The 25,571-nt window shown below is 43.7% G+C and overlaps 1 protein-coding gene across 1 annotated transcript in view; it reads left to right on the forward strand.

Annotated features, from left to right (window-relative positions):
• The first annotated feature begins 23,085 nt into the window (after positions 1-23,085).
• Gpm6b (glycoprotein M6B) overlaps positions 23,086-25,571 on the forward strand; it is a 156,765-nt gene continuing 154,279 nt past the window's right edge. Inside the window, exon 1 of the mRNA XM_041640020.1 lies at positions 23,086-23,471. Within this exon, the coding sequence (XP_041495954.1) occupies positions 23,468-23,471 (4 nt within the window). The 5' untranslated portion in view covers positions 23,086-23,467. The remainder of the gene's footprint in view (positions 23,472-25,571) is intronic.

Here is a 25,571-nt window from a genome sequence, read left to right on the forward strand (position 1 = left end):
GGAATCTAAAATGACTGAAAGACACCTAAGAAAATGCTTGACATCCTTAGGCATCAGAGAAATGCAAATCAAAACAACTCTGAGATTCCATCTTACACCCAAAAGAATGGCCAAGATCAAAAACACTGATGACAACTTAGGCTGGAGAGGATTGGGATAAAGGGAACACTTCTGCATTGCTGGAGGGAGTTCAAGCTGGTACAACCCCTTTGGATATCAGTATTTCTCAAAAAATTAGGAAACAACCTTCCTCAAGACCCAGTAATACCACTTTTGGGTATATATCCAAAGGATGCTCAATCATACTACAAGGGCATGTGCTCAACTATGTCATAGCAGCTTTGTTTGTCGTAGCCAGAACCTGGAAACAACCTAAATGCCGCTCATCTGAAGAATGGATAAAGAAAATGTGGTACATTTACACAATGGAGTACTACACAGGAGAAAAAATAATGACAGCTTGAATTTTGCAGGAAAATGGATGGAGCTAGAAAACATCATATTGAGTGAGGTAACCCAGACCCAGAAAGATAAATATCATATGTACTCACTCTAAGTGGCTTTTAGACATAAAGTAAACAAGCCCCCAATTCACAATCCCAGAGAACCTAGACACTAATGAGGACCCTAAGTGAGACATACATGGATCTAATCTACATGGAAGTAGAAAAAGACAAGATCTCCTGAGTAAACTGGAAGCATGGGGACCATGGGAGAGGGTTGAAGGGGAGGCGAGAGGAAGCAAGGGGAGCAGAGAAATATATAGCTCAATAAAATCAACAAAAAAGTTAAAAAATAAAAGAATAAAAATAAAAGAATCACTTCATCCTTCGTAAGACAGTGTGGCCAGCTTCCTTTTAAAGTGGCCGGGAACTACTAGGGAGGAAGGTCTCTCTGAAGTGACCAGAGCATTCTCCAACCAGGTCCTGCCCTCCATGGCCAGCACCTACAGCATTCATTTATGCTAGAGAGCATTTGGAAGGAAGCACCAATTTCTTTCAGAGCCGATGAAAGCATTTGAAAAATTATTGTTGCTACAGGAAACCACTTAAAGAAAAACAAAACTAGCATCTTAATGATTTGTTAACACTGAGTGAGTATGAAAAACACAGGGTCGGAAATCAAATGACAGTGACCCTCCTGCTGCTCTTCCTGCTGCTGTGCATCAGAATAGCAAAAATCCTCACAATCTGTTTAGAAATCAGTCTCTGTTTTCTTTCCGTTTTCAGTCCTACGTAGCCCAGGTTGTCCTTGAATCTCTGAACCTCACCTCAACCTCTCACGTGCTATGATTGCGGGTGTGAGGAACCATGCATGGCTCAGAGAAGCAGTCTTGCTGGCACAAAGGATTGCAGGGCACCTTCCACAGCCTGTGCTGTCAGAAGGCCATGCTGATATCTCAGCATACAATGCTGGAAGAGAGGCATCCCCCTCCTAGCAATATCACAAAGCAGCTCTTGGAGCTAGTGTCATTTTTTTTTTTTTTTGTAGGCTGGAACTGGGTTGAGTAGGCCAGGATGCAGGGGAAACACATTATTACTCTGTCATGAAATCTAGATGAAAAATGTCAGGTTTTTGTGCTTGGAAAAGGTAAGTTTCTTATTTACACTTATACCTTCATAAACAAGGTACCAGTGGTGTCTCACCCTGAACTGCCTAGTAGCTGAGGATGACCTTGAAGTATTGACCCTCCTGCCTCACTTCCCTTATCTTAATAAACTCAAGCCAGGCGCACACCTTTAATCCCAGCACTTACTTGGGAGGCAGAGGCAGGTGGGTCTCTGTGAGTTCGAGACCAGCCTGGTCTACAAGAGCTAGTTCCAGGACAGGCTCCAAAACCACAGAGAAACCCTATCTCGAAAAACTAAAAAAAAATAAACTCACTGCCTCGGCTTCCCTGTGGCTCATGCTATAAGTCTTTGCAGCCTATTCAAAGATCCAGTTTTATCTGAGAGACAATCCCTGAGAAGGAAAGGATGTTCTCTGTATTTCACCAGCACCCTTGTCTCCGCCAGACCCACTGGATGAGAAATCCTGCCGGTGGAGTCCAGAACATTCCAGCTCCCCCTATGATGTGGTACAAGTCAGCATTTGATCAAGAGACTGGCAGAGTTTCACGTCTCTCAATGCCAGAAGTAGTAACTTTGGTAGAGTGCCTGTCTAGTATGCACCAGGCCCTGGGTTGGATCACCAGCACCACATAAACTGGATGTGGTGGTTTGAAGGAAAATGGCCCGAAAGGAGTGGCACTATTAGGAGGTGTGACCTTGTTGCAATAGGTATGGCTTTGTTGGAGGAAGTATGTCACTGTGGGCACGGGCTTTGAGGTTTTGTATACACTCAAGCCCTGCCCCGTGTCTCAGTTCGCTTCCACTAGCCTGCAGGATCAAGATGTAGTTCCTTCTCCACTCTCAGCTCCTTCTCCAGCACCATGTCTGCCTACATGCCACTATGCCCTGGCATGAAGATAATGGACTAAACCTCTGAAACTGTAAGCTAGCCACCCCAATTAAATGTTTCCTTTATAAGAGTTGCCGTAATCATAGTGTCTCTTCACAGCAATAGAAACCCTAACTAAGACGCTGAGTGTGGTCAACAAGCCTGTAATCATAAGACTAGGGAGAGAGAAACAAGAAGATCATAAGTTCAAGGTCATTTTCAAATATATAGCAAATTCAAGGCCAGCTGGGACTACATGAGATCCTGTCACTAAATATACAAATAATAAACATACATACTCACACATACATAATATATAATATAATATAATAATGTTCTAGCAGTGACTGGTGAGAATCAGACAAGGAAGCCAGAAACTAAAGGGAAGGGAGAGGAGTAGGAGGAGTAAGGAAGAGGAAATCAGAAAAAGACAGATGGAGAACAGTCAGTGACTATGAGTAAGACATGCAAAAAGCAAGGGGACAACTGCTGGGAGGCTCCGCCAAGGACTCTGTGGGAGTGGGCAAACGGCTTCACAGCAGCTGGTGGCTTCTGCCAAAGGCTTCTACCATGGCTATGCCATGACCCTCAGCCCCCATTTTGGCATCCCCTGTGTACACACTTGGCAGCTGACAAAGTGCCAGAGAGGGGTTCTGAATGTACGGAGACAAATCTTTCTATAAGAAATGAACACTAGACTTAGAACTCCATTCCAGAGCTCAAAGGCTTCATCTTGTGATAAAAACCTTAACGGAATGAGACAACCAAGAAAAGCACCATTCAATGCTAACCAAAAGGGGGCAGGTATCAATATTTTTATAAATACATGTACATAAAATTAAACCTATACCTCTTACCCATCAACATAGTAACATAAAGGAAACCAGAGAGAAGGCTCAGTAGGTAAGGGAGGGTGCTGCCAAGCCTGACACCCTGTGTTAGCTCCCTGGAACCAAATGGTGGAAGGATACAAACAACTTCCAAAAGTTGCCTTCTAACCTACACACACACACACACACACACACACACACACACACACACTGCCTTCTGAAGAAGCCATGCCTAACAAGGAAGATGAGATAGAGATCATCTCTATCTCTGTCTGTCTGTCTGTCTGTCTCTCTCTCTCTCTCTCTCTCTCTCTCTCACACACACACACACACACACACACTGCCTTCTGAAGAAGCCATGCCTAACAAGGAACAAGGAAGATGAGATCTCTGTCTCTCTCTCTCTCTCTCTCTCTCTCTCTCTCACACACACACACACACACACACACACACACTTCTGAAAAAGTCATGCCTAACAAGTAAGATGAGGTAGGGCCCTCATTGGGCCCTTCCAAGGTGACCCTGCTCAGAATGGGAAGATGCTATATAAGGGATAATGCCTGTACCACAAATACATATCAATGTATATTATATATTCATGCTTTAAACAACCTCTTAGGAGACATACGACTCCTCTCCCATTCTACAAAGACAACACCTACTTAGACAGAGTCAGGCCATGGAAAGTACCACATTGTAGGTAGTGCTAGAAGGGATTTTCAGCAGTTGAGCTTCTATCAAAGCAAACTGGCTATGGTGTGACCTCCCCCACCCCTAACTCTGCCTCAGCATCCTCACATCCACATGCGAACAGGCCTAATGCATCAACTGGTGAGCCATGGGCAGAGTCAGGATTTGAACTTCAGTCCACCTACCCTCAAAGCTTGCCTTCCCACTGATTCCATGAGAATCATTTCCTAACTGAGTGGGATGTGCAGGGGCCAACAGAGCAGCATCACCTCATCGCCCACCCTTCTTAACAGGATTTGTTACTTAAGCAGCTGCCCCAGCAGCAAAGTAATGGACACACATGTCAGGAAGGCAGACCCCAGGTCCCCACCATCAGAGAGGCTCAGAAAACCTGATCTTGGAAGCCACTGCAAAGGGGGCGGCTCTTCCAGAGAGGAGAGGGGTTTTGTAAGACCTCAATATGTTCATGCCACCCACACAGAGCCCCTTAGCACAGTGGAAATCAAATGCCTCATAGCTGCACGCCTACATACTTTTTTCATGGCCCTTTGCTTTGGTACAGAGATGTACATGCTCAAAGGTCGATTAGCATTGGCATTTTGTGCGATAAGCTTAAATCACAAAACCACTGTTTTCAGACCCATGCGGGGCTGCAGGGAAACACAGGACACAGGCAGGATAATAGGCATGCCATTCAATGGCAAAAAAGAACGCTGTGCTTCATAATTGCTTCGGAATCAGTAATTCAACAGTACAAAGGGAAAAAATTAACTGAGATAAATTTCCCTTTTGGGGATGTAATTATGATTATTCTAAAGCAATTATTATTCATTTTAAATATTGAGAAATTTCTCCCCAAATATGACCTGTTTGGTGATGGAAAGCTACTTCAATATAATTTAAATAAAGGATTTTGATTCTTTATGTTAAATTCAATTGCATTTTGAGAAATCAAAACAAGTATGAGGATTCTTGGAATTATGAATCACGATTACCTTGAGTTTTTTTTAAAGGACATTATGTTGGCTTACTGGCAAGCTAATGTTTCATCCTTGTGTGCGCTATGCTTTTATTTGTGACCCACAAAACACAAAGGATAATTTGAAACCCAGAACTAGGCAGGGGGACAAAGCATGAAAAGAAGTATGGTTGGGAGCAGAGAGGTAACAAAGAGGTTACTTTTCTCTTCCTTTGACAAGGAGTAAATAATAAAAATAAGTAAATAAGTATATGGAAAGAAAGAACAAAATGGAAGTGGCTACAATTCTGAAAGGGGGACTGAGTTAAAATGAATGCGGGGAAGAAAAAACAGAATAGCTATTCTTTATACGGCCAACACAACCCTTCAAGGGTACTATGGTTGAGAGACTTGGGCTCTTTTAATAGAGCCTGGTACTAGGTCTGTCTTCTCATCCACTAATTCATTCTTTCACTCAATAAGCATTCAATGAGAGCCTAATAACAGCAAGAGGAGGACATGGAGAAGAACTCGGCCATCTTCAGAGTCAGTCAGAAATGAGAACCTTTGCTATAACTTGAATATTTGTATCTGAAATTTCATATGTTGAAATCCCCAGGATAACAATATTGGAAGTTAATTAGTACCCCTATAAAGGGAGTCCTGTAGCCACCCTTAGTCTCTTCCACCACATGAAGACAGGAATGGAGAGATGGCTGTCTGTGAATCAAGAAGCAGTCTTCACCAACCAACTACTGCTGCCTTGAACTTCCAAGACAGGACTGTGAGAAATAAATATCTGTTGTTCATAAACCTCCCCCATCTGTGGTAGTTTATTAGAGCAGCTCAAATCAACCCTGACAACTTCAAATTCCTTCCACCTAAGTTCAGAATTTCAAGACTGTCAGTAACTAACACATTCCTGGAGTCTCTGGAACATTGTAGTCACCATCATCAGCCCTCTGGGCCACAGTGGATCAGGAGAACAGAATGGAGACCGGAGTATGGAAACCTTTACTTGAGGCTGCAAAAGTATCATAGAACAAAAACCCACTGGCAAAGAGGAAGGATGGAACATTCTCATCCCACACCAACAAAGACAATTGGCCTGTCACTGGCACAGACACCAAGGCACTCCTAAAAAGGCCATACTATGTGACATGAAAGCTTTCATACAGAATTTTCCACAGAGTCTTATTTCAATTATAAACTGTTTAGCCTATTAGCTCAGGTTCATTATTAACTAACTCTTTCAGGTTAAATTAACTCATAATTCTTATCTATATTTGGCCCCGTGGCTTGGTACCTTTTCTCAGTGAGACATTCTCATCTTGCTTCTTCTGCCTCTGGGTGACAACTGCATCTTTGCCTTTACTCATCCCAGAATTCTTCTAGTCTGCTCACCCCACCTATATTCCTGACTGGCTACTGGCCAATCAGCATTTTATTAAACTAATACAAGTGACAATTCTTTACAGTGTACAAGGAGAATAATCCCACAGCATTTCCCCTTTTTTAAAAAACAAGAACTCTGGAATCTACTTTGTTTAGCTTTTTTCCTGATTATCATCCATAACAACTTGTAACTAAAACAAAAACAAACATCCATAAATTTATTTTTTGGGAATGTGGGCATAGTTTTCTAAGCTACTTCCCTCTGATTTGGGGTGCTGATAAATTTATGGGGACCCATAGAAAATTTAGGATTATGGTCTAATCTTGAATGGAATATTCTGTGAGACTGGATAATCTCAGCCAGCTGTAAAGCAAAGGATATCGAGCCCATAGTTCATGATTCCTTAGCTTTCTGAGAGTCCAGTTTCATGGCAGAGTTAGAGGCAGGAGCCATGTTTATTGCACAACTCTGTAGAACTTCTAGGGTTCTATCATCACCAAGAAGCATGCTGCCTGCTGTTCATAAACACCATGTAAGTGTTGAGTGGCAGAACCTCTTAAAAGAGCTGCGAGGATTTTGTGGCTAACGCTGAGCCAGTAAGCCTCACTTAAAGGAGCCATGCCTCTGCTTGCCTCTAGCAAACAGAGCTTCCTGGAGAAAAGATGGTTACCAATAAACTGTGCTTGACTCTGTTCTTGTCTGTTTAGAATCCTTTTTTCTTTTTTATAAAGTTTTCTCATGCTTTATGTGGAAATTCTTGCCAAACGTTTGGGCACCATTTGTAGACAGAAGTTTATGAGTGTTTGAATGAACGTGTTTGGATGTTTACTGTTCATATGTATCACACCACGCGCATGCCTTGCTCCTATTGGTTTCTCTGGAACAGCATCACACAGCCACCATGTTAGTCCTCTGGAAGAACAGCAAGTGCTTTTAGCTGCTGAGCCATCTCTTCAGCTCCCAGAATTTTATTTTAATTATGTGTATATGTGTCTGTGATTCCGCATGGAGTCAGCTCCGCTGGAACTGGTGTTGAAGACAGTTGTGAGCTGCCTAGCACGGGTGCTGGACACCAAACTCGGGGCCTCTGGAAGAGCAATGCACACTTTTAACCTTTTGAATCATTTCTCCAGCCCTCAGAATTTTTATTTACTTTTGTGTGTATATGTGCGTATGTACACTCACATGCACACACCTTTTTGCGTGTGCGTACACCACTGGTCCTCAAAGGCCAGAAGAGGGCTTTGGATTCCCTGGAACTGGAGTTACAGGTAGTTAGAAGTTGACCGGTATGAATGCTGGGAATCAAACCTAGGTCCTCAGCAAAAGCAGCAAGTACTTTTTTTTTTTAACTGAAAAGGCAACCATTTATTTAGTTTCTGGAATAAATCATCCCGACTTTCATTTCCACTTCCCGAGGATGGTTAAGAACAGACAAACAACGGGAACTGTGAGGAATCACTTCCTTTCGCTGCTTGGCTATGTTAGACCACTCCAGTCCCACATTTCATTAGTTTGCTTAAGGAGATTGGGCCGACACACCCATTCCTTTAAAAAAACATCATTTAAAGAACACCAGATTCTTTAAATTTGCTAACTAATAACAAGGCCTCTAAAGGCCTTAGACTCATGGGTCATGATTAAAAAATTATAAAACTACAAGGAGTTGTCCAGTTATAAGAAGAAAAGCAAATAAAGTAAATTAGACATTAATCCAAAGTATTCCCAACTATCCATGTCCCTCTTTAACAGAAATCATAGTGGGCTCCCGAACTGAAAAGCAACTGGAATCATTGCGGTAACTACATGTGTTGAGCAGCAAGTACTCTTAAGCAGTTAGCCATGACTCCAGTCCTAGAATGGTACACTCTTTCTTGAAGTTCTCTCACCCTGCTTCCCACTCGTCACCTGTTTCTGATTCTCTGTTCCAGCAAAACAAACAAACAAACAAATAAACAAAAAAACCCCAGAACCTCCCCCCTCCCTCCCTCCCTCCCTGAGATGCCATGAGATTCCAATGTAAACTAGCATCAACAGGAAACAAAAGATTCACCAAGAGATGAATTGGAGCAAAAGTCTAAATTGCCAACAAAGGAAACATTGTAACTGCAAATGTCTTGTCATCAACTGCAAAAAACGAAAATCAGCCTTGATGCAGGGCTTCACCTAACTCTGCAGCTTCAAACACTTAAATGAACAAGAAAGCATGTGCGAACGATATTCTTCTCTACCAATCAAGAATAAGGACACGGGGGTGAGCAAGATGCCTCAGCTGGCAACAGTGCTTGCTGCAAAAGACTGGCAACTTGAGTTTCATTATGGAATCTACATGAAGTTGAGAGGAGAGAACTGACTCCATCACGTTGTCTTCTGACCTCCACATGCACTGTGACACACACACACACACACACACACACACAAATATTTTGAGACATGGTTTCTATGTATGGCCCTCCCTGGCTGTGCTGGAACTTGCTCTGTAGATCAGACTGGCCTCAAACTCAGAGAACCTCCTGCCTCTGCCTCCCGAGTACTGTGATCAAAGGTGTGCGCCACAAATGCTAGGCACTGAACTATCTATCTACATAGACTAGGCTGGCCTGGAACTCTCTATCTAGACTAGGCTGGCTTGGGACTCATCCCAGCAATAAATAATTTAAAAAGGGAAAGGAAGGAGGAAAGGAAGGAGGGAAGAAAGAAAGGAAGAAAGTGAGGGAGGGAGGGAGGGAGGGAGAAGGAGGGAGAGAGAGAGAGAGAGAGAGAAGAGAAGAGAAGAGAAGAAAAGAGGCTCAAAGGAGTTTCTGGAAAGAAACCCACAAGTGGCCTAGTCAGTGCTGCCTACTTTCAGTGGGAGAAGGACTGGGTATTGAACCTAAGACCTTTTGCATGCTAAGCGAGCACTCTACCACTTATATGCTGGAAATGTATGTGGGAAAGGAAAGTGTGGAAAAGCCCTTATGATTTCAGTCAAGCAGTCATCTATGAGCATTCATTCCAAAGCTAAGATACCACTTCATCCTGAGACTAAACATCTTCTGCAAAATTTTCTCAATGTGCCTCATATTTGCTGAGTTTCCCCACCCCCACCCCGCGGGGCAATCTTGGGCAATGTGTAGTGAGTGTGCTTATACAAACATTGGGTCGAGAGCTGAGCGTATTTGAAGAGAAAGAGACAGTCTCCCAGGATGAGGGCTTATGGAGTCATCACAGCAGCCTGCTGCCCACCCCCAACATCATTGCTTTTTTAAATCAAGCTTCTAGAATGAATAAGGATGCCACTCAACTTCCTGTCTGGCCTTCAGGAGGTGGAGAAGCAGAGCAACGAGCAATAACAGAGAGGAAACATTGTATCAAATGGCCTTGCTAGGGCAGCTCTTTGCCCTTGGTCACAGTGTGATAGGAGAACCTTCACCAGGACACTTGGAGTTCCACCATAAACTGCGGCATCGTGCTGGCTGTTCCTCTTTCCGAGGTTGGGAATGGACCTTGCTCACGCAGATTTTGGAAATCACCCTGCCAACAGGTGCTTTCACCAGCTGAACAGTTGCAAAAGCCTAGAACTCTGTGTGTGCTAAACAGAAGATGGCATTTTTCCACAACAGGAATTGTTCCATCCCTGCAGACAATGTGGAGAGATACGTGCTGCACAATTGAGGTAGTTGAAAACACCAGCGCCCAAAGCATGCTAGGCAATGGCTTGAGGTCAACCTAAAGGAAGAAAGAAAGCCAAGAACAGTAGAGAAAGATGGCAGAACAGTGAGCATGTCCAGGAGGAGAATCAAAATGGCAAAGGATGGTGTAGACAAGGCATTAGAATCTTTTTGACTTAAACGAGAATTTTAACAACTTTTTATTTTTAGGCTGGAGGTATATCTAATGGGCGTGTCTTAGCATTTGTGAGGTTCTGAGTTCAATCACTTGCACCAAAACAAAACGTATTCCAAACAGCACCAATTCCAATTCAGTGAACAAAGACTCGATGGTATGGTCAAAACAAACAAGATTCGTGCTCATAGGAAGCTTATTGTTTACTGCGTGAAACTGACAGAAAAAAAAGAATAGGAAAGGCAGAGAAGATGCCTCAAGTCTGATGATTTGATCATTAGAATCCAAAAATTTGCCCTCCAGCCTCTACATGTATGCTGTGGCACACGCAGACACATGGCATGAGCAAACACACACCCGTACACACACACCATCACCACCACCACCAACAGAAACAACAATTAGTCATTAGTGATATACTCAGTAGGATAATGGTGCGTACTCACAAGGTAGGAGAGAACCAATTCTCAAAAGTTCTCTAAGCCAGGTGTAGTGGTAAATGCCTCTAATCCCAGCACTCAGGAGGCAGAGGCAGGAGGATCTCTGTGAGTTTGAGGTCAGCCTGGTTTACATAGTGAGTTCAAGGACAGTGAGAGCTATGTAACGAGATACTGTTTCAAAAGCAAACAAAAAAGTTGTCCTCTGACCTTCGCATACGTACACACACACACACACACACACCCCACAAATTAATTGACTAATTATTAAAGGGGGCACAGTTCAGTGCTAGAGTTCATGCTTAGAATGAATGAGACACCAGGGTTATGTCCTCAGCACAAAGGGATGAAAGGAAGTCCGGGAGAGTCGAGAGAAACAAAGTTTAAATAGCAGTGAAGAGCACACAGAAATTGTACCCTTTGAGACAGAAAGAAAACAGGAATGTCCTGGTTCTCAGAGGCTCAGATAAGAAGTTACTTCAAGGAGACACAGCACAAGCATCCTGTCTTGCTCCTGCGCCCGTCATTTGTCCTTGAAAGAGAAATTTCAGCAATAGGGTGGGGGCACTAGGTTTACGGGGGAGGGGCTCCAGAGATTGGGAGGTGAGAAAAGTGTGCACACGTATGGGTGACTTTTCTGGGGTTTGCTAAGACGATCATATAGTGACGACAACATAAGGGGATCATCTCAAATGACCTGATTAAAAGTCATGATTCACAACCGACAAAAACAAGCAAACCAAAATGCACTGTTATTGCAGGAGCAGAGTCCTAGGGAAGGAAGAAATCAAACATTTAGAGAACTCAGAATGCAGAGAATGTTTTTTTGACAGGGCCTCATATATCCCAGGCTGGTCTCCACCTTAGTATATACCCCCAAATGACTTTGAGCTTCTGCTCCCCCTGTTCCCAACTCCCTAATGCTTAAATTACAAGTATATGCCACTATGATTCATGTACTGCAGATGAAGCCCGGGACTTTATGCTTGCTACTCAAGTACTCTATCAACTGAGCTATACCTATGCCTGAATTGAGAGAAGTGTTATAATTTGTTCTCACTACAGTCATGGTCTGATGGGGAACAACATACATTACATACTCATCTAACCCAAAGTAGAATTGCAGCCTTGGCAGGGTTTAGAAGAGGTACTTGGCACAGTGAAATGCCACTGTCGGCTGTCGACCCAGTGGACAGATCAGACAGGACTTCAGGGGCCAGGTGATCATCAAACTAAGCGCCAGATGCGGAGGGAGATGTAGAGAGACACAGAGGAGGTAGAAGTGCACAGAGGTCCTACACTGGAAGGTAACAGTCAGGGTGTAAGTAAGACTGGAACAGGAGAAGTCAGGGCAGGCAGCAGAAGATAAGAATTGCCTATAGGGCATGGCAAAGAGAGCTGAAAATATAAATTACTAGGAATATGGCTGTACACCCACCATGATGGCTGTAATGCAGAGGGCAGTAAATAATGAGGCAAGGAGGTAAAAACCTTACGACCTTTCTGTACTGACGATGAGAATGTCAGATGCCAGTGCTGTTGTCTAAGGCATCATGAACTTACCAAATGATCCAGCAGTAACAACAGACCCAAAAGAATTATAATCAGGAATTTGAACAGATCTTTGTAGACCGATGTTGAAAGAAGTATTATTCACAAGTAGCCGAAAGATAGATGTCTGAGGCAAGAAAATGTGTGACATTTATACAATGGAAAATATTCAGCCGTAAAAGTGGAACAGAGTATTGAAACATACTAGAGCGTGATGTGGTTTGCCCTTTGGCCTGCTGAAAATTCGCTAGAGCTACACAGTGTTAGTGTTTCTATCACAGTGTGAATATACTAAATGCCACCAAGTTTCACTTTAAAATATCTAACTCTGACCTGGTATGGTGGCGCACGCCTTTAATCCCAGCACTTGGAAGACAGAGGCAGGTGGATCTCTGTGAGTTCGAGGCCAGCCTGGTTTATACAGGAATTTTTAGGAGATCCAGGGCTATGTCGAGAGACACTGTCTGAAAAAAATAAATAAAATGTCTAATTCTATGGTATGTGAGTTTTACCATGAGAAAACAATAACAAAGAACCCGAAAAAAAAACATACTTTTAGAATGTTTCCAGCCTGAGACAATAGAGACTTCTATCTTGACCAGCAAGGTATGGATGTGCATCGAGAGCCCCTTCCTTGAAGACCAGCTTTGGGCAGTCCTGGAATGCTTGCCCCAGGATAATCCAGGATGCTGAGATACTTTTAAAACATCCCTGGAATTTTGTAAATAATGATAACTTTGACTTTTATAACAGTCAAGGAAGCTTTGGGTAGCTTGGAATGGTTTTTCTAAGACTTAATCTACACTGTGAACTGAAGTCCCCTCAAACACGCTGCACCCTACTTGGAGCCTTCAACAAAGGGTGATTCACTGATTAGAATTTAAAAGATTGTGGCACGGTTGCAAAATTGCAGGTCCAGAGAGAGTCAAGTTATCTTGGGATCTCTTTAGGCCCCTTAATAGCCTATGCTTGAGTTAACATCCCTGCAACTGCAGGTAACAATCCTTTCAGAACGTACAAACAGACCCCTTGCTCTCATCAGCTAAGAAAGTCATCAGATAACACGAGACCTGTAGCAGAGATTTCCCCCATTTTGCTATGGTAACCGCCTGCCTGATGTTCCCACTACTGTATTTTAGAAGGGTCTTGATACCAGTGAGGTGGTTCATTGCGGAAAGGTACTTGCTGCCAAGCCAGACACCCTGACTCTATTCCCCAGGATCTAGATGGTGGAAGGAGAGAGGGATTCCTGCAAGTTATCTGCTGCTACTAGCACACCACAGCATGTGTGCACGCACACACACACACTCACTCAAAATGTAATAAAAATGAAATGTATTATTTTTTAAAGTATCTCATGATTTGTTTTAACTGTAAAAATGAAACTGGGGTGTTTGAGGTCATCTGAATCTGTGTCCCCTGACCATGATAACGCGTATTTTGTTCCAGAATAAACTGGTTTATCTCCTTTGAGGTGACAGTTGTGGTTTTTGTTGTCGTTTTGTTTTAGTTTTTTTTTTATCAACATAGCAAATTCATTTTTTCTGGGCCATAGGAATCTATAGAAAGAATAAGAGATAATTTCCTGTTATCACGAGTAATCAGTTATATACTGGTTAATTTGAACTGCTAACTTGACACAACTTAGAATTTCAGAGAAAAGAGTCTTAACAGGGAATTATCTAGATCAGATTGTCCGGGGAGAATCTCTCTGGAGGATTGTCTTGGTTATTAAATAATGTCAGAAGACCTAGCCCATTGTGGGTGACACCATTCCTTAGACAGGGGATCCTGAACAGCACAAAGGAGGAGAAAGCAGCCAGGTAGTGGTGGTATACGCCTTGAATTCTGGCACTTGGGAAGTACAGGCAGGTGGATCTCTCAGTTTGAGGCCAGCCTGGTCTACAAAGCTAATTCCAGGATAGCAGAGCTGTTACATAGAGAAACCTTGTCTTGAAAAAAAAATAGAAGTTAGCTGAGAATGAGGAAGCAAGAACTCATTTCTTTCCTCTCTGCTCTTGACCGTGATGAAATATTTTACATTTCTGCCCTGACTTCCCTACAGTGATGGATTGTCACCTGAAACTGTAAACCAAGTCATTTTTTCCTTCCATAATTTGCTTTCTGCCATTATATTTTATCATAACAACAAAAATGAAACTAGAACAGGTTAAATATTTTGGAGCTGTATGAATGGTTCATTTTAAAATTTCATCTGCAGACGCAAGGAGATGCTGTCCCATTAGCTGTAGCCTCCATCCGGTTAAGCATGGTCATCGGCATTTGTTGCGAGTTCCTGACATGCTGCTGTGAACGGGGATCTAAACTCACACATGCGGGAAATTTGGCCATGGTAGAAAAATATGGAATATCACATGAAAGCTCCGAGAGCCCTGGAGACAGACATGGCCCAAACTGCTGGATTGAGATGCTCAATACAAACCACATTTTAAAAAAATGCTTGTCAATTGCTATGACTCACAGGAGCAACATGAGGTGACCTCTGTTTGAAAGGCAGGATCTGTTTTTAGTCAGCTTTGAAATCCAGAGCCCCCAGGCTGCTGCTCATTTTCCTATGCCCTAGTCCGTCTCACTTCTAACCTTGGACTCTGTAAGACCCAGTCACAGGATGTGACCATTTATCCCATCCTCTAAGCCTTAGCCCAGCTGGAGACCAATTCTAAAAGAGGACCCTAGGATGGACCCCTGGGAAGGAAGGCCTTTCACTTACCTCCTATAGCCCAGACCAGTAGTCCCACAGTCTGGAAACATCTCTAACAGTACCATGGCAGAGGACAGGGATGGGCCCTCCTACCTGTTCATAATGCTCAAAATTCTCCAGAGATGGCTAAATGTCTCTGGGGCCTCTGGAGGAGGGAGAGCAGGAGAGACTGCTGAGGGCAGGGTCACAAATCCCCTTTCGGTTGAGCTAACTCAGCAAAAAAATTTGCTGTAGCTACTTCCTGATAGTTGAGCAATGATTGTGTTCCTGTTTTTGTTTTGTTATTTTATTTGTCATTTTATCTCACCATCTGATAAACATCCTTTTGCATTCATTTTAACTTTAACAGTCGTTATTTACTGAGGAGAGTCTCAGAAGGGGACTTTAGTAGGTCAGGGACACTGAATATTTTTAAGTCTCTGATACACAATGCCAAGGGGCTTTCCAGAAAGCCTTGCCCAATTTATTCACCCACCTGCAGTGTATTTTGCTTTAATTTGTAAAGGCTTTGGTTACTTAACATGAAAGCATTAGTTTTATTTTAATAAAGCATTTAATAGGAAACTCAAACGTGTTGGTTAGTCCACCTTCTGCACTCTGGTTTCCCAAGATTTTCTTAGACTTTTGGGGTCAATTACTTGGTGAAATTAATCCACGACAGTTGCAAAGTGAGGGAAAGTTTCTATTAAAATGTGACTTCCCTTTTAAATCGTAGCATCCCATTGTGACTCCCACCAATATTTAGACAGCTGTTCTTTCTTTTCTGTAGTTTTAAAAAAAAGTCCAATATGTCTAAGCAATGAATCAACAGACCAAAGGGTTGACTATCACCTCAGTGCACAAACTTTCCAGTTCTTGGTCCTCAAGTAGCTCATGGAAGCAATAAACATGCTACTTCTGATTGGGAATGCCCAAAGCCTGTTCCGGTGTTTTTGCTATTTCCTAAAAGTCTGTTGAGATGTAGGAACCAACTAAAGGGCTCTTCCAAAAACCAGGACTTGACATGGATTCCTCTTGTCTTCACCCAGACCACCTTGACTTCCTGTCCTTCACAGGCCGCCTCAGGAGTCACCAGTGGTTGGTCGGAGTCACCAGTGGTTGGTCGGATTCCTGATGAAGAGTGCACTCAGCACTCAGGCGAAGGGATTACTCTGGTAATAGAAAACTGAAACCTGTGAGATCCCTGCTGCTTTATTGCCACACAAAGATAGAGGAGGAATGATTGTTCCCGTGGGATTGTGAAGAAAATGAGCCAGTGATCCGCCTAGCACAAATCTCTGTCCTTTTATGTAAAATATTATTAAGCTTTCTAGAGCAGTGCCTTGATCAAATCTTTCCTAATCCAATAAATTTCAATAGATGAAATGTTTGCTTCCTCCTCCCTTTCTCAACCCCAAAGCCTCTCTCTTCTGGCTTAAATGTCCCTTAAATGCACTATCTAGTGTTACTGTTTATGTAACCCTCTGTTCAAGTATCACGCTGTATTTCCAAAACCATAAAGGAACACAACATAAAATATCGGCCTCAGGAACTGCCTGGATCTTAGGGCTTTTCGAATACTTGTGTTGACAGGGAGATTCTTCTCTTTCTAAGGAAGCAGGAAGAATTTAAATGCTCGCCACTGTTAAACCATTAATTCGCCTAAAGATTCAGCGCAAGGCCTGAAACAGCTGGAACCTTTGGCTGGCACAAATCTGTGGTCTGCAAGAGCCTACCGCGGTGGGCTTCCAGGGATCTAGACAGCTGACTAACTATGGGCATGTCTAAATCTGATTCCACCCAAACTAACGGACGTCATCTGAGCTCTTCTAAATCACTTGTTACCCACAGGTAACTCCAGTCGGTGGTTCGTGTAAGGTCTTGTATGAACACGATGAATGTCCCGGAGTGATGTGGGAGCCCTAAACTTAGAACCCATCCACAGATGCCCTGATGAAATAGGTGATTCTAAAATGTCACTAGGATTGAGGCCCAATTGATTAAGTCACCACCTGCAGCTTGTTAATGGTACAAAAATGTCAGGAGTGTGGGTCGAAGCAGCTCTGCCCAAGGGCATCCTCGAAGCAGTGTTCCCATCCTCAGTTTCTTTATCTGTACAACGGGTAGTGGCTAAGACCTCAAGCCCCCCGCCCCCTTAACTGTACTAGTTTTCATCCGGAGCGAAGACTCACGCCCTCAAGATACTAAAATCCGATCGCCCAGCGCAGCCTATCTGGGCGCTGGGTCCGAGTACCCGGGGCTCCCGGGCGGGCAGCAGTTCCTTTGTTTCTGTGGCCTGCTTGCACCAAGCGGGGTAGGCGCTTTGTCTGCGAGCTGCACAACCAGCACGGAGGCCTGATCTTTCGGCGCCAGGAGACCCAGCATTGGGAGAACCAACACTGGGGAGAGAAGCGTTTGGTAGGCAAGGAGACCTAATCCGGTAAAAGAAGATCCATAGGGAGCATTTGGAAGAAGAGATGGGCCGACGTCAAGGCAAGAATTCGCCCAACAAGCTGAAAAGCAACATGAAGCTACCAGAAACAAGCGACCTCACAACGGGAGGACAAGAACCCCTTAATCAAGAGGAAGGAGAAAAGATTGACTTCATGAAAGTGATTGACACCCTTAAACAGCATGTAAAAAACGCCCTTATAGAAATGGATGAGAAATATAACAGAAAGTTTGAAGAATTGAATAAATCAGTGAATGATACCCTAGAAAACCAAGGAAAAACAATCAAACAGATAATGGAAACAGTTCAAGACCTGAAAACTGAAATGGAGGCAAAGAAGAAAACACAAACAGAGGGCCGTCTGGACATGGAAAATCTAGGTAAACGAATAGAGACTACAGAATCAAGCATAACCAGCAGAATACAAGAGATAGAAGAAAGACTCTCGGATTCTGAAGATACCATAGAGAAAATAAACACACTGATCAAAGAAAACAACAAGTCCAACAAACTCTCATCACAAAACATTCAGGAAATATGGGACACAATAAAAAGACCAAACCTAAGAATAATAGGAGTAGAAGAAGGAGAAGAAGGGCAGCTCAATGGTCCAGAAAATCTATTTAATAAAATTATAGAAGAAAACTTTCCCAACCTAAGGAAAGATTTTCCTATGAAGGTGCAAGAAGCATACAGAACACCGAATAGGCTGGATCAAAAAAAAACATCCCCTCGCCATATAATTATCAAAACACAAAGCATACAGAATAAGGAAAGAATATTAAGAGCTGCAAAGGAAAAAGGCCAAATTACTTATAAAGGTAAACCTATCAGACTTACACCTGACTTCTCCATGGAAACCATGAAAGCCAGAAGGTCCTGGATAGATGTACTGCAGAAACTGAGAGACCATGGGTGCAAGCCCAGATTACTATACCCAGCCAAGCTTTCATTCACTATAAATGGAGAAAATAAAATTTTCCAGGATAAAAACAAATTTAAACAATACGTAGCCACAAATCCAGCCTTACAGAAAGTAATTGAAGGAAAATCACTAACCAAGGAGTCCAACAATGACCACAATAACTCAGACATCTAGAGACCCTTCACCAACACAAAACAAAGAAGGGAAACACACAAACTCTACGACTAAAAAAAAATGACCGGAGTTAACAACCACTGGTCATTAATATCACTTAATGTCAATGGACTCAACTCACCTATAAAAAGGCACAGGCTAAGAGATTGGATAAGAAAACAGGATCCAACATTCTGCTGTTTACAAGAAACACACCTCAACCACAAAGACAGGCACCTACTCAGAGTAAAGGGCTGGGAAAAGGCCTATCAAGCAAATGGACCTAAGAAACAGGCAGGTGTGGCCATACTAATCTCTAACAAAGTTGACTTTAAACTTAAATCAATCAGAAGAGATGGAGAGGGGCATTTTATACTCATAACAGGAACAGTTCATCAGGATGAAGTCTCAATCCTGAACATCTATGCCCCTAATATAAAAGCACCCACGTACATAAAAGAAACATTGCTAAAATTCAAGGCAGCCATCAAACCGCACACACTAATAGTAGGAGACTTCAACACTCCTCTCTCACCAATGGACAGGTCAATCAGACAGGAACCTAACAGAGAAATAAGAGAATTAGTGGAGGTAATGAATCAAATGGACTTAACAGACATCTATAGAACATTCCATCCAAATAGGAAAGAATATACCTTCTTCTCTGCAGCTCATGGAACCTTCTCGAAAATCGACCACATAGTCGGTAACAAAGCAAACATCCACAGTTACAAAAAAATATTAGTAACCACCTGTGTCTTATCAGATCACCATGGATTAAAGTTAGAATTCAACAATAATGCTACCCCCAGAAAGCATACAAAGTCATGGAAACTGAACAGTCAACTATTGAACCATAGCTGGATTAAGGAAGAAATAAAGAAAGAAATTAAAGTCTTCCTGGAATTCAATGAAAATAAAGAAACAACATACTCAAACTTATGGGACACTATGAAAGCAGTCCTAAGAGGAAAGTTCATAGCACTAAGTGCCCACTTAAAGAAAACAGAGAAAGCTCACATTGGAGACTTAACAGCCCACCTGAAAGCTCTAGAAAAAAAAGAAGCAGACTCACCTAGGAGGAGTAGAAGACTGGAAATAATCAAAATGAGGGCTGAAATCAACAAAATAGAAACACAGAAAACAATACAAAAAAATCAATGAAACAAAAAGCTGGTTCCTGGAGAAAATCAACAAGATTGACAAACCACTATCCAAGCTAATCAAACGGCAGAGAGAGAATTTGCAAATTAATAAGATCAGAAATGAAAAGGGGGACATAACCACAGACACAGAGGAAATTCAGAGAATCATTAGATCTTACTACAAAAGCCTATATGCCACTAAATTGGAAAATGTAAAGGAAATGGATACTTTTTTAGATAAATATCATATACCAAAGTTAAATCAGGACCTGGTGAACAATCTAAATAGACCTGTTAGTCGCGAAGAATTAGAAGAGGTTATCAAAAACCTCCCTACCAAAAAAAGCCCAGGACCAGATGGTTTCAATGCGGAATTCTACCAGATCTTCCAAGAAGATCTAATACCTATACTCCTTAATGTATTCCACAAGATAGAAACAGAAGGGTCATTACCAAACTCCTTTTATGAAGCCACAATTACTCTGATACCAAAACCACTCAAAGACTCAACCAGGAAAGAGAACTACAGGCCAATCTCACTCATGAATATCGACGCAAAAATCCTCAACAAAATACTGGCAAATCGAATCCAAGAACACATCCGAAAAATTATCCATTATGATCAAGTAGGCTTCATTCCTGAGATGCAGGGCTGGTTCAACATACGAAAATCTATCAATGTAATCCAGCATATAAATAAACTGAAAGAAAAAACCATATGATCATTTCATTAGATGCTGAAAAAGCATTTGACAAAATTCAACATCCATTTATGTTAAAAGTCTTGGAGAGATTAGGTCATACCTAAATATAATAAAAGCTATATACAGCAAGCCGACAGCTAACATCAAATTAAACGGAGAGAAACTCAAAGCCATCCCACTTAACTCAGGAACACGACAAGGCTGTCCACTCTCCCCATACCTCTTCAATATAGTGCTTGAAGTTCTAGCAATAGCAATAAGACAACATAATGGAATCAAGGGGATTCGAATTGGAAAGGAAGAAGTTAAACTTTCGTTATTTGCAGATGATATGATAGTGTACATAAGCGACCCCAAAAACTCCACCAAAGAACTCCTACAGCTGATAAACAGCTTTAGTAATGTGGCAGGATACAAGATCAACTCCAAAAAATCAGTCGCCCTCTTATACACAAAGGATATGGAAGCAGAGAGGGAAATCAGAGAAGCTTCACCATTCACAATAGCCAAAAACAGCATAAAATATCTTGGGGTACATCTAACCAAGGAAGTGAAAGATCTATTTGACAAGAACTTTAAGGCATTGAAGAAAGAAATTGAAGAGGATACCAAAAAATGGATGGACCTCCCTTGCTCTTGGATTGGGAGGATCAACATAGTAAAAACGGCAATTCTACCAAAGGCTATTTATAGATTCAATGCAATCCCCATCAAGATCCCATCAAAATTCACCTGATTTTCGATAAAGGAGCTAAAAGTATAAAATGGAAGAAAGAAAGCATCTTCAACAAATGGTGCTGGCACAACTGGATGTCATCTTGTAGAAGAATGAAAATAGACCCTTATCTATCACCGTGCACAAAACTCAAGTCCAAATGGATTAAAGACCTCAATATCAGCCCGAACACACTGAACCTGATAGAAGAGAAAGTGGGAAGTACCCTACAGGAGCTGGGCACAGGAGATCGCTTCCTATGTATAACCCCAGAAGCACAGACATTAAGGGCAACATTGAATAAATGGGACCTACTTAAACTGAGAAGCTTCTGTAAAGCAAAGGACATAGTCAATAAGACACAAAGGCAACCTACTGATTGGGAGAAGATCTTCACCAACCCCACAACAGACAAAGGTCTGATCTCCAAAATATATAAAGAACTCAAGAAACTAGACTTTAAAATGCTAATTAACCCAATTAAAAAATGGGGCACTGAACTGAACAGAGAATTCTCAGCAGAGGAAGTTCAAATGGCCAAAAGACACTTAAAGTCGTGCTCAACTTCCTTAGCAATCAGGGAAATGCAAATCAAAACAACTTTGAGATATCATCTTACACCTGTCAGAATGGCTAAAGTCAAAAACACCAAGGATAACCTTTGCTGGAGAGGCTGTGGAGGAACGGGTACCCTCATCCATTGCTGGTGGGAATGCCATCTTGTGCAACCACTGTGGAAGTCAGTGTTTCGGTTTCTCAGGAAATTCAGGATCAACTTACCCCTGGACCCAGCAATACCACTCCTGGGAATATACCCAAGAGATGCTCTATCATATGACAAAAGCATTTGTTCAACTATGTTCATAGCAGTATTATTTGTAAGAGCCAGAACCTGGAAACAACCTAGATGCCCTTCAATGGAAGAATGGATGAAGAAAGTATGGAATATATACACACTAGAGTACTACGCTGCGGTAAAAAACAATGACTTCTCGAATTTTGCAGGCAAATGGATGGAAATAGAAAACACTATCCTGAGTGAGGTGTCCCAGACCCAAAAAGATGAACATGGGATGTACTCGCTCATAATTGGTTTCTAGCCATAAATTAGGGCCACGGAGTCTACAATAGGTGAACCTAAAGAAGCTAAGTAAGAAGGTGAACCCAAGGAAAAACATATAGTTATCCTCTTGGCTAAAGGGAAGTAGACCCAATTGCCGGGGAGAAAATTAGGATCTTGGGGGTGGGGTGGGATGGGGGTAAGGGGAGATGGGAAGAGAAAAGGTAGAAGGAGGGGGGATTTGGGGAATCAGGAGAATTGGGATAAAGGAAAGGTGGAGAGGGGAGCACGGAACCACAATTCTTAGTTAAGGGAACCACTTTAGGGTGAGCAAGAGATTTGACCCTAGAGGGGCTCCCAAGTGCCCAACATGAGGTTCCCAGTTAGTTCCTTGGGTAGCTGAGGATTGGGAACCTGAAATGACCCTATCCGAGAGCAATACTGACGAATATCTTGCATATCATCATAGAACCTTCATCTGGTGATGGATGGAGACAGAGACAGAGACCCACACTGGAGCACTGGACTGAGCTCCCAAGGTCCCAATGAGGAGCAGAAGGAGGGAGAACATGAGCAAAGAAGTCGGGACCACGAGGCGTGCACCCACCCACTGAGACAGTGGAGCTGATCTACTGGGAGCTCACCAAGGCCAGCTGGACTGTGACCGAAAAAGCATGGGATAAAACCGGACTCTCTGAACATGGCGAACAATGAGGGCTGATGAGACGCCAAGGACAATGGCACGGGGTTTTGATCCTACTTAATGTGCTGGCTTTGTGGAAGCCTAGCCAGTTTGGATGTTCACCTTCCTAGATATGGACGGAGGGGGGAGGACCTAGGACTTACCACAGGGCAGGGAACCTGGACTGCTCTGTGGACTGGAGAGGGAGGGGGAGAGGAGTGGGGGGAGGGGTAGAAGGGTGGGAGGAGGGGGAGAAGGGTGGGAGGAGGGGGAGGGAAATGGGAGGCTGGGAGGAGGTGGAAACTTGTTTTTTGTTTATGTTTTTTTTTCTTCTTTTCTTAATAAAAAAAATTATTAAAAAAAAAAGAAGCCAAAATCAAAAAAAAAAAAAAAAAAAAGATACTAGAATCCCGTTCCCCTCTTTCTGCACCCCCCCCCTCCTTGCTTCTCCGGTTTCCATGCCCCCTGCTCCAGGGTCGCAGTGAAAGCTGCTGGCTTGGCAATAGCGGGCGCGGCCACTTCCCCCAGCCTGGCCCTCGCTCCGGGCACACAAAGCCCCCGGCGCTGACGTCAGGGCCCCTCTCTGCACGGCCGGCCCCCAGGGCAGGCGGAGCTGCACCGCGCTCCCACCCCGGCCAGGAGAGAAGAGCCAAGCGGCCAGCCCAGCTTAGCCCAGCGCAGCCACCCCGGAGCCCGGCCCCGCGCACGTGCCCGCCAAACCTGCAAACTTGTGCCACCGGCTCTCGTGCGTCCCCGGGGAGCCCAATAGCCTGGAGCCCGCACCCCTCCCGCCAGTCTCCAACCATGGGTAAGTGATCGCGCTGGCCCCATGCCACCTCCCCGGCCACCACCACGGCCACAGCCTCGCGTCTGTCTCGAAGAGGGGCGCACCCCGCCCTACCCCCCAGCTCAGGTGGCGCTACCTGAGCCACCTGGGTCATCCGGTCCAGACCGGTGCGTGAGGGGAACAGAGGCCGTAGGTGGGAGGGGCACAGCGCAGGTGTCCGCAATGCCCAGGTGCTCCTCCCTGCCCCATCCATGGGAACGTCCCCACTCCAGCTGCACCCACACTGTACGCTGGTGCATGCCAAGCGCGGGAGCTAGAGAACTGGGTCCCGCGAGGGGTGGCAGGGGTGTGTGTGGTGGGTCGGGCAGCATGTCCAGGACCGCGGGCTCTTGTTTTATTTCAAGGGGTTGGTAGAGTGGCTTCTTGCCCATTTCCTGGGACGATCTCCCTGTCACCGAGCTCTCAGCCCTGAGTCCAGTCTTGTGTCGCCCTGCGGTCCTTCAATTCTTCTGAAGCCCAAGGAAACATGTCTGTACCCCCTAACGCGGGGATCTTCCAAGCTCCTTTCTCGGAACCCAGACCTTTGAAACTAGCGAAGTGGGAGGGAATGGGAGGGGACAGGATGGGACACACCACGAGTCTCTCTTTGTCCCTGGTTCCAACTGCCTAAGCGGAACCCCTGAGCAGGTGGAGCCGGTGAGAAAGTGGGTTCCAGTGCAATTGGGAAATGACTGCTAACAACAGTGAAAGACTCTGTTCAGAGACGTGAAAATCTTTCACCTGCCCGGAGGTGGGTGTTAGGCGGCGGGAGAATCCCTTCTGTCACTTCTTAACACCCCGAAATGCTGCCGTCAGCAACACGTCCTTAAAACCGGCACCATGGGGAGGAAAACTCAAGAGCTCCTTGGAAATAAGCCTTGTGCCGCGGCTCTCAGGGCTTCGTCTGAGAAAGGGGTTTCTCTCTGCTTCATTATCGTTCTCTAATGACAGCTCCAGCCACAGTGCCACGAGGACTAAGAAGGGACCCTCGGAAACGTTCTTAATGTGAAAAGCAGTGGGTTTAAGCACCGAAGGTTAAGAGCCAGGGCTTGGGAGTCACAAGCAAGCTCCCAGTTCTTGCCACTACACTCCCTCCTCTAAGTGTGTGGGGGTGGGGCAGCGATCTTTTTTTTTAAACTGATTATATTTGGGGGACGAGATAGAACGGAGGACACATCAGTTTCCACTTAAAAAGAAACCTGAAATAACTTTATATTTAAAGAATTTTAAAATATACAATGATCAAAATATGAAAGAAAAAATTTCATTCCAAAAAGTTAGATGAAAGCTAAGATAAGATTCTTCTAGAAAGAGTAGAACTGAGTGGCATGTAGCTCTGGTTCTTACTTCTTTCAATGTCCTCATGTGAGCAGTAACCAACAACTCAGTCTTCCCTTTTAAACGGGGTTCATACCCAAAAGTCAGCAGAGGGCTCTGGGGCAGCTTGGAGCTGCTTTAGCAATGCCTGCTGTCCAAGACCACTGCAGTTTCCCAGCCCTGCGGGGTGGATAGGGGAAAGCACAAGTTTTGCCGAAAGGAACTTCTTGTGGTGTTTGATCTCCAGACACTGAGATTCAGAAGTTGAATTTGAGCATTGGCTGAGCACACTAGCCTTCTGCACAGCGGTGTTTGAAGTACTCTGGTCTTTAGTGGGGGGGGGCTTTCTTTTTAAGTGGGCGTGGAAGTTCGCTGCAGTTCTCCCGAAACAAATATCCCGGCCAACACCCTGCTCTCAAGGAAGTACTTTGTGTCTTGGACAATTATTGGTTCTACACTGCAGTTGCCAATTTATGGTAATTTGCGCATACTTCATTGCTTCTGGCAGTAGCCTTGGTTTTCGTTTTGTAGTTTACATGAAAAAGCGAGCTCCCTTCATGCCAGAAAGGAAACATACTGACTTCCTTTACGTTCCCAGTAAATAAATACACTACAGGGCTGTTAACTGGCTTTCTTTTTCCAGATGTTGTTTCTTACTGAATGTACCCTTGTGAGTGCCCTATTTCAAAAAAGTGAGTGCTGGAAAATTGCTGACCATTGGCCCATTCCGTTGATTCTTCTACACACATCACTTCTTAACCTGGT

Source organism: Microtus oregoni, unplaced genomic scaffold (assembly GCF_018167655.1).
Source record: "Microtus oregoni isolate MIOR12 unplaced genomic scaffold, Mior012 000061F_ref0000440, whole genome shotgun sequence".
NCBI classification, from domain to species: Eukaryota; Metazoa; Chordata; class Mammalia; order Rodentia; family Cricetidae; genus Microtus; species Microtus oregoni.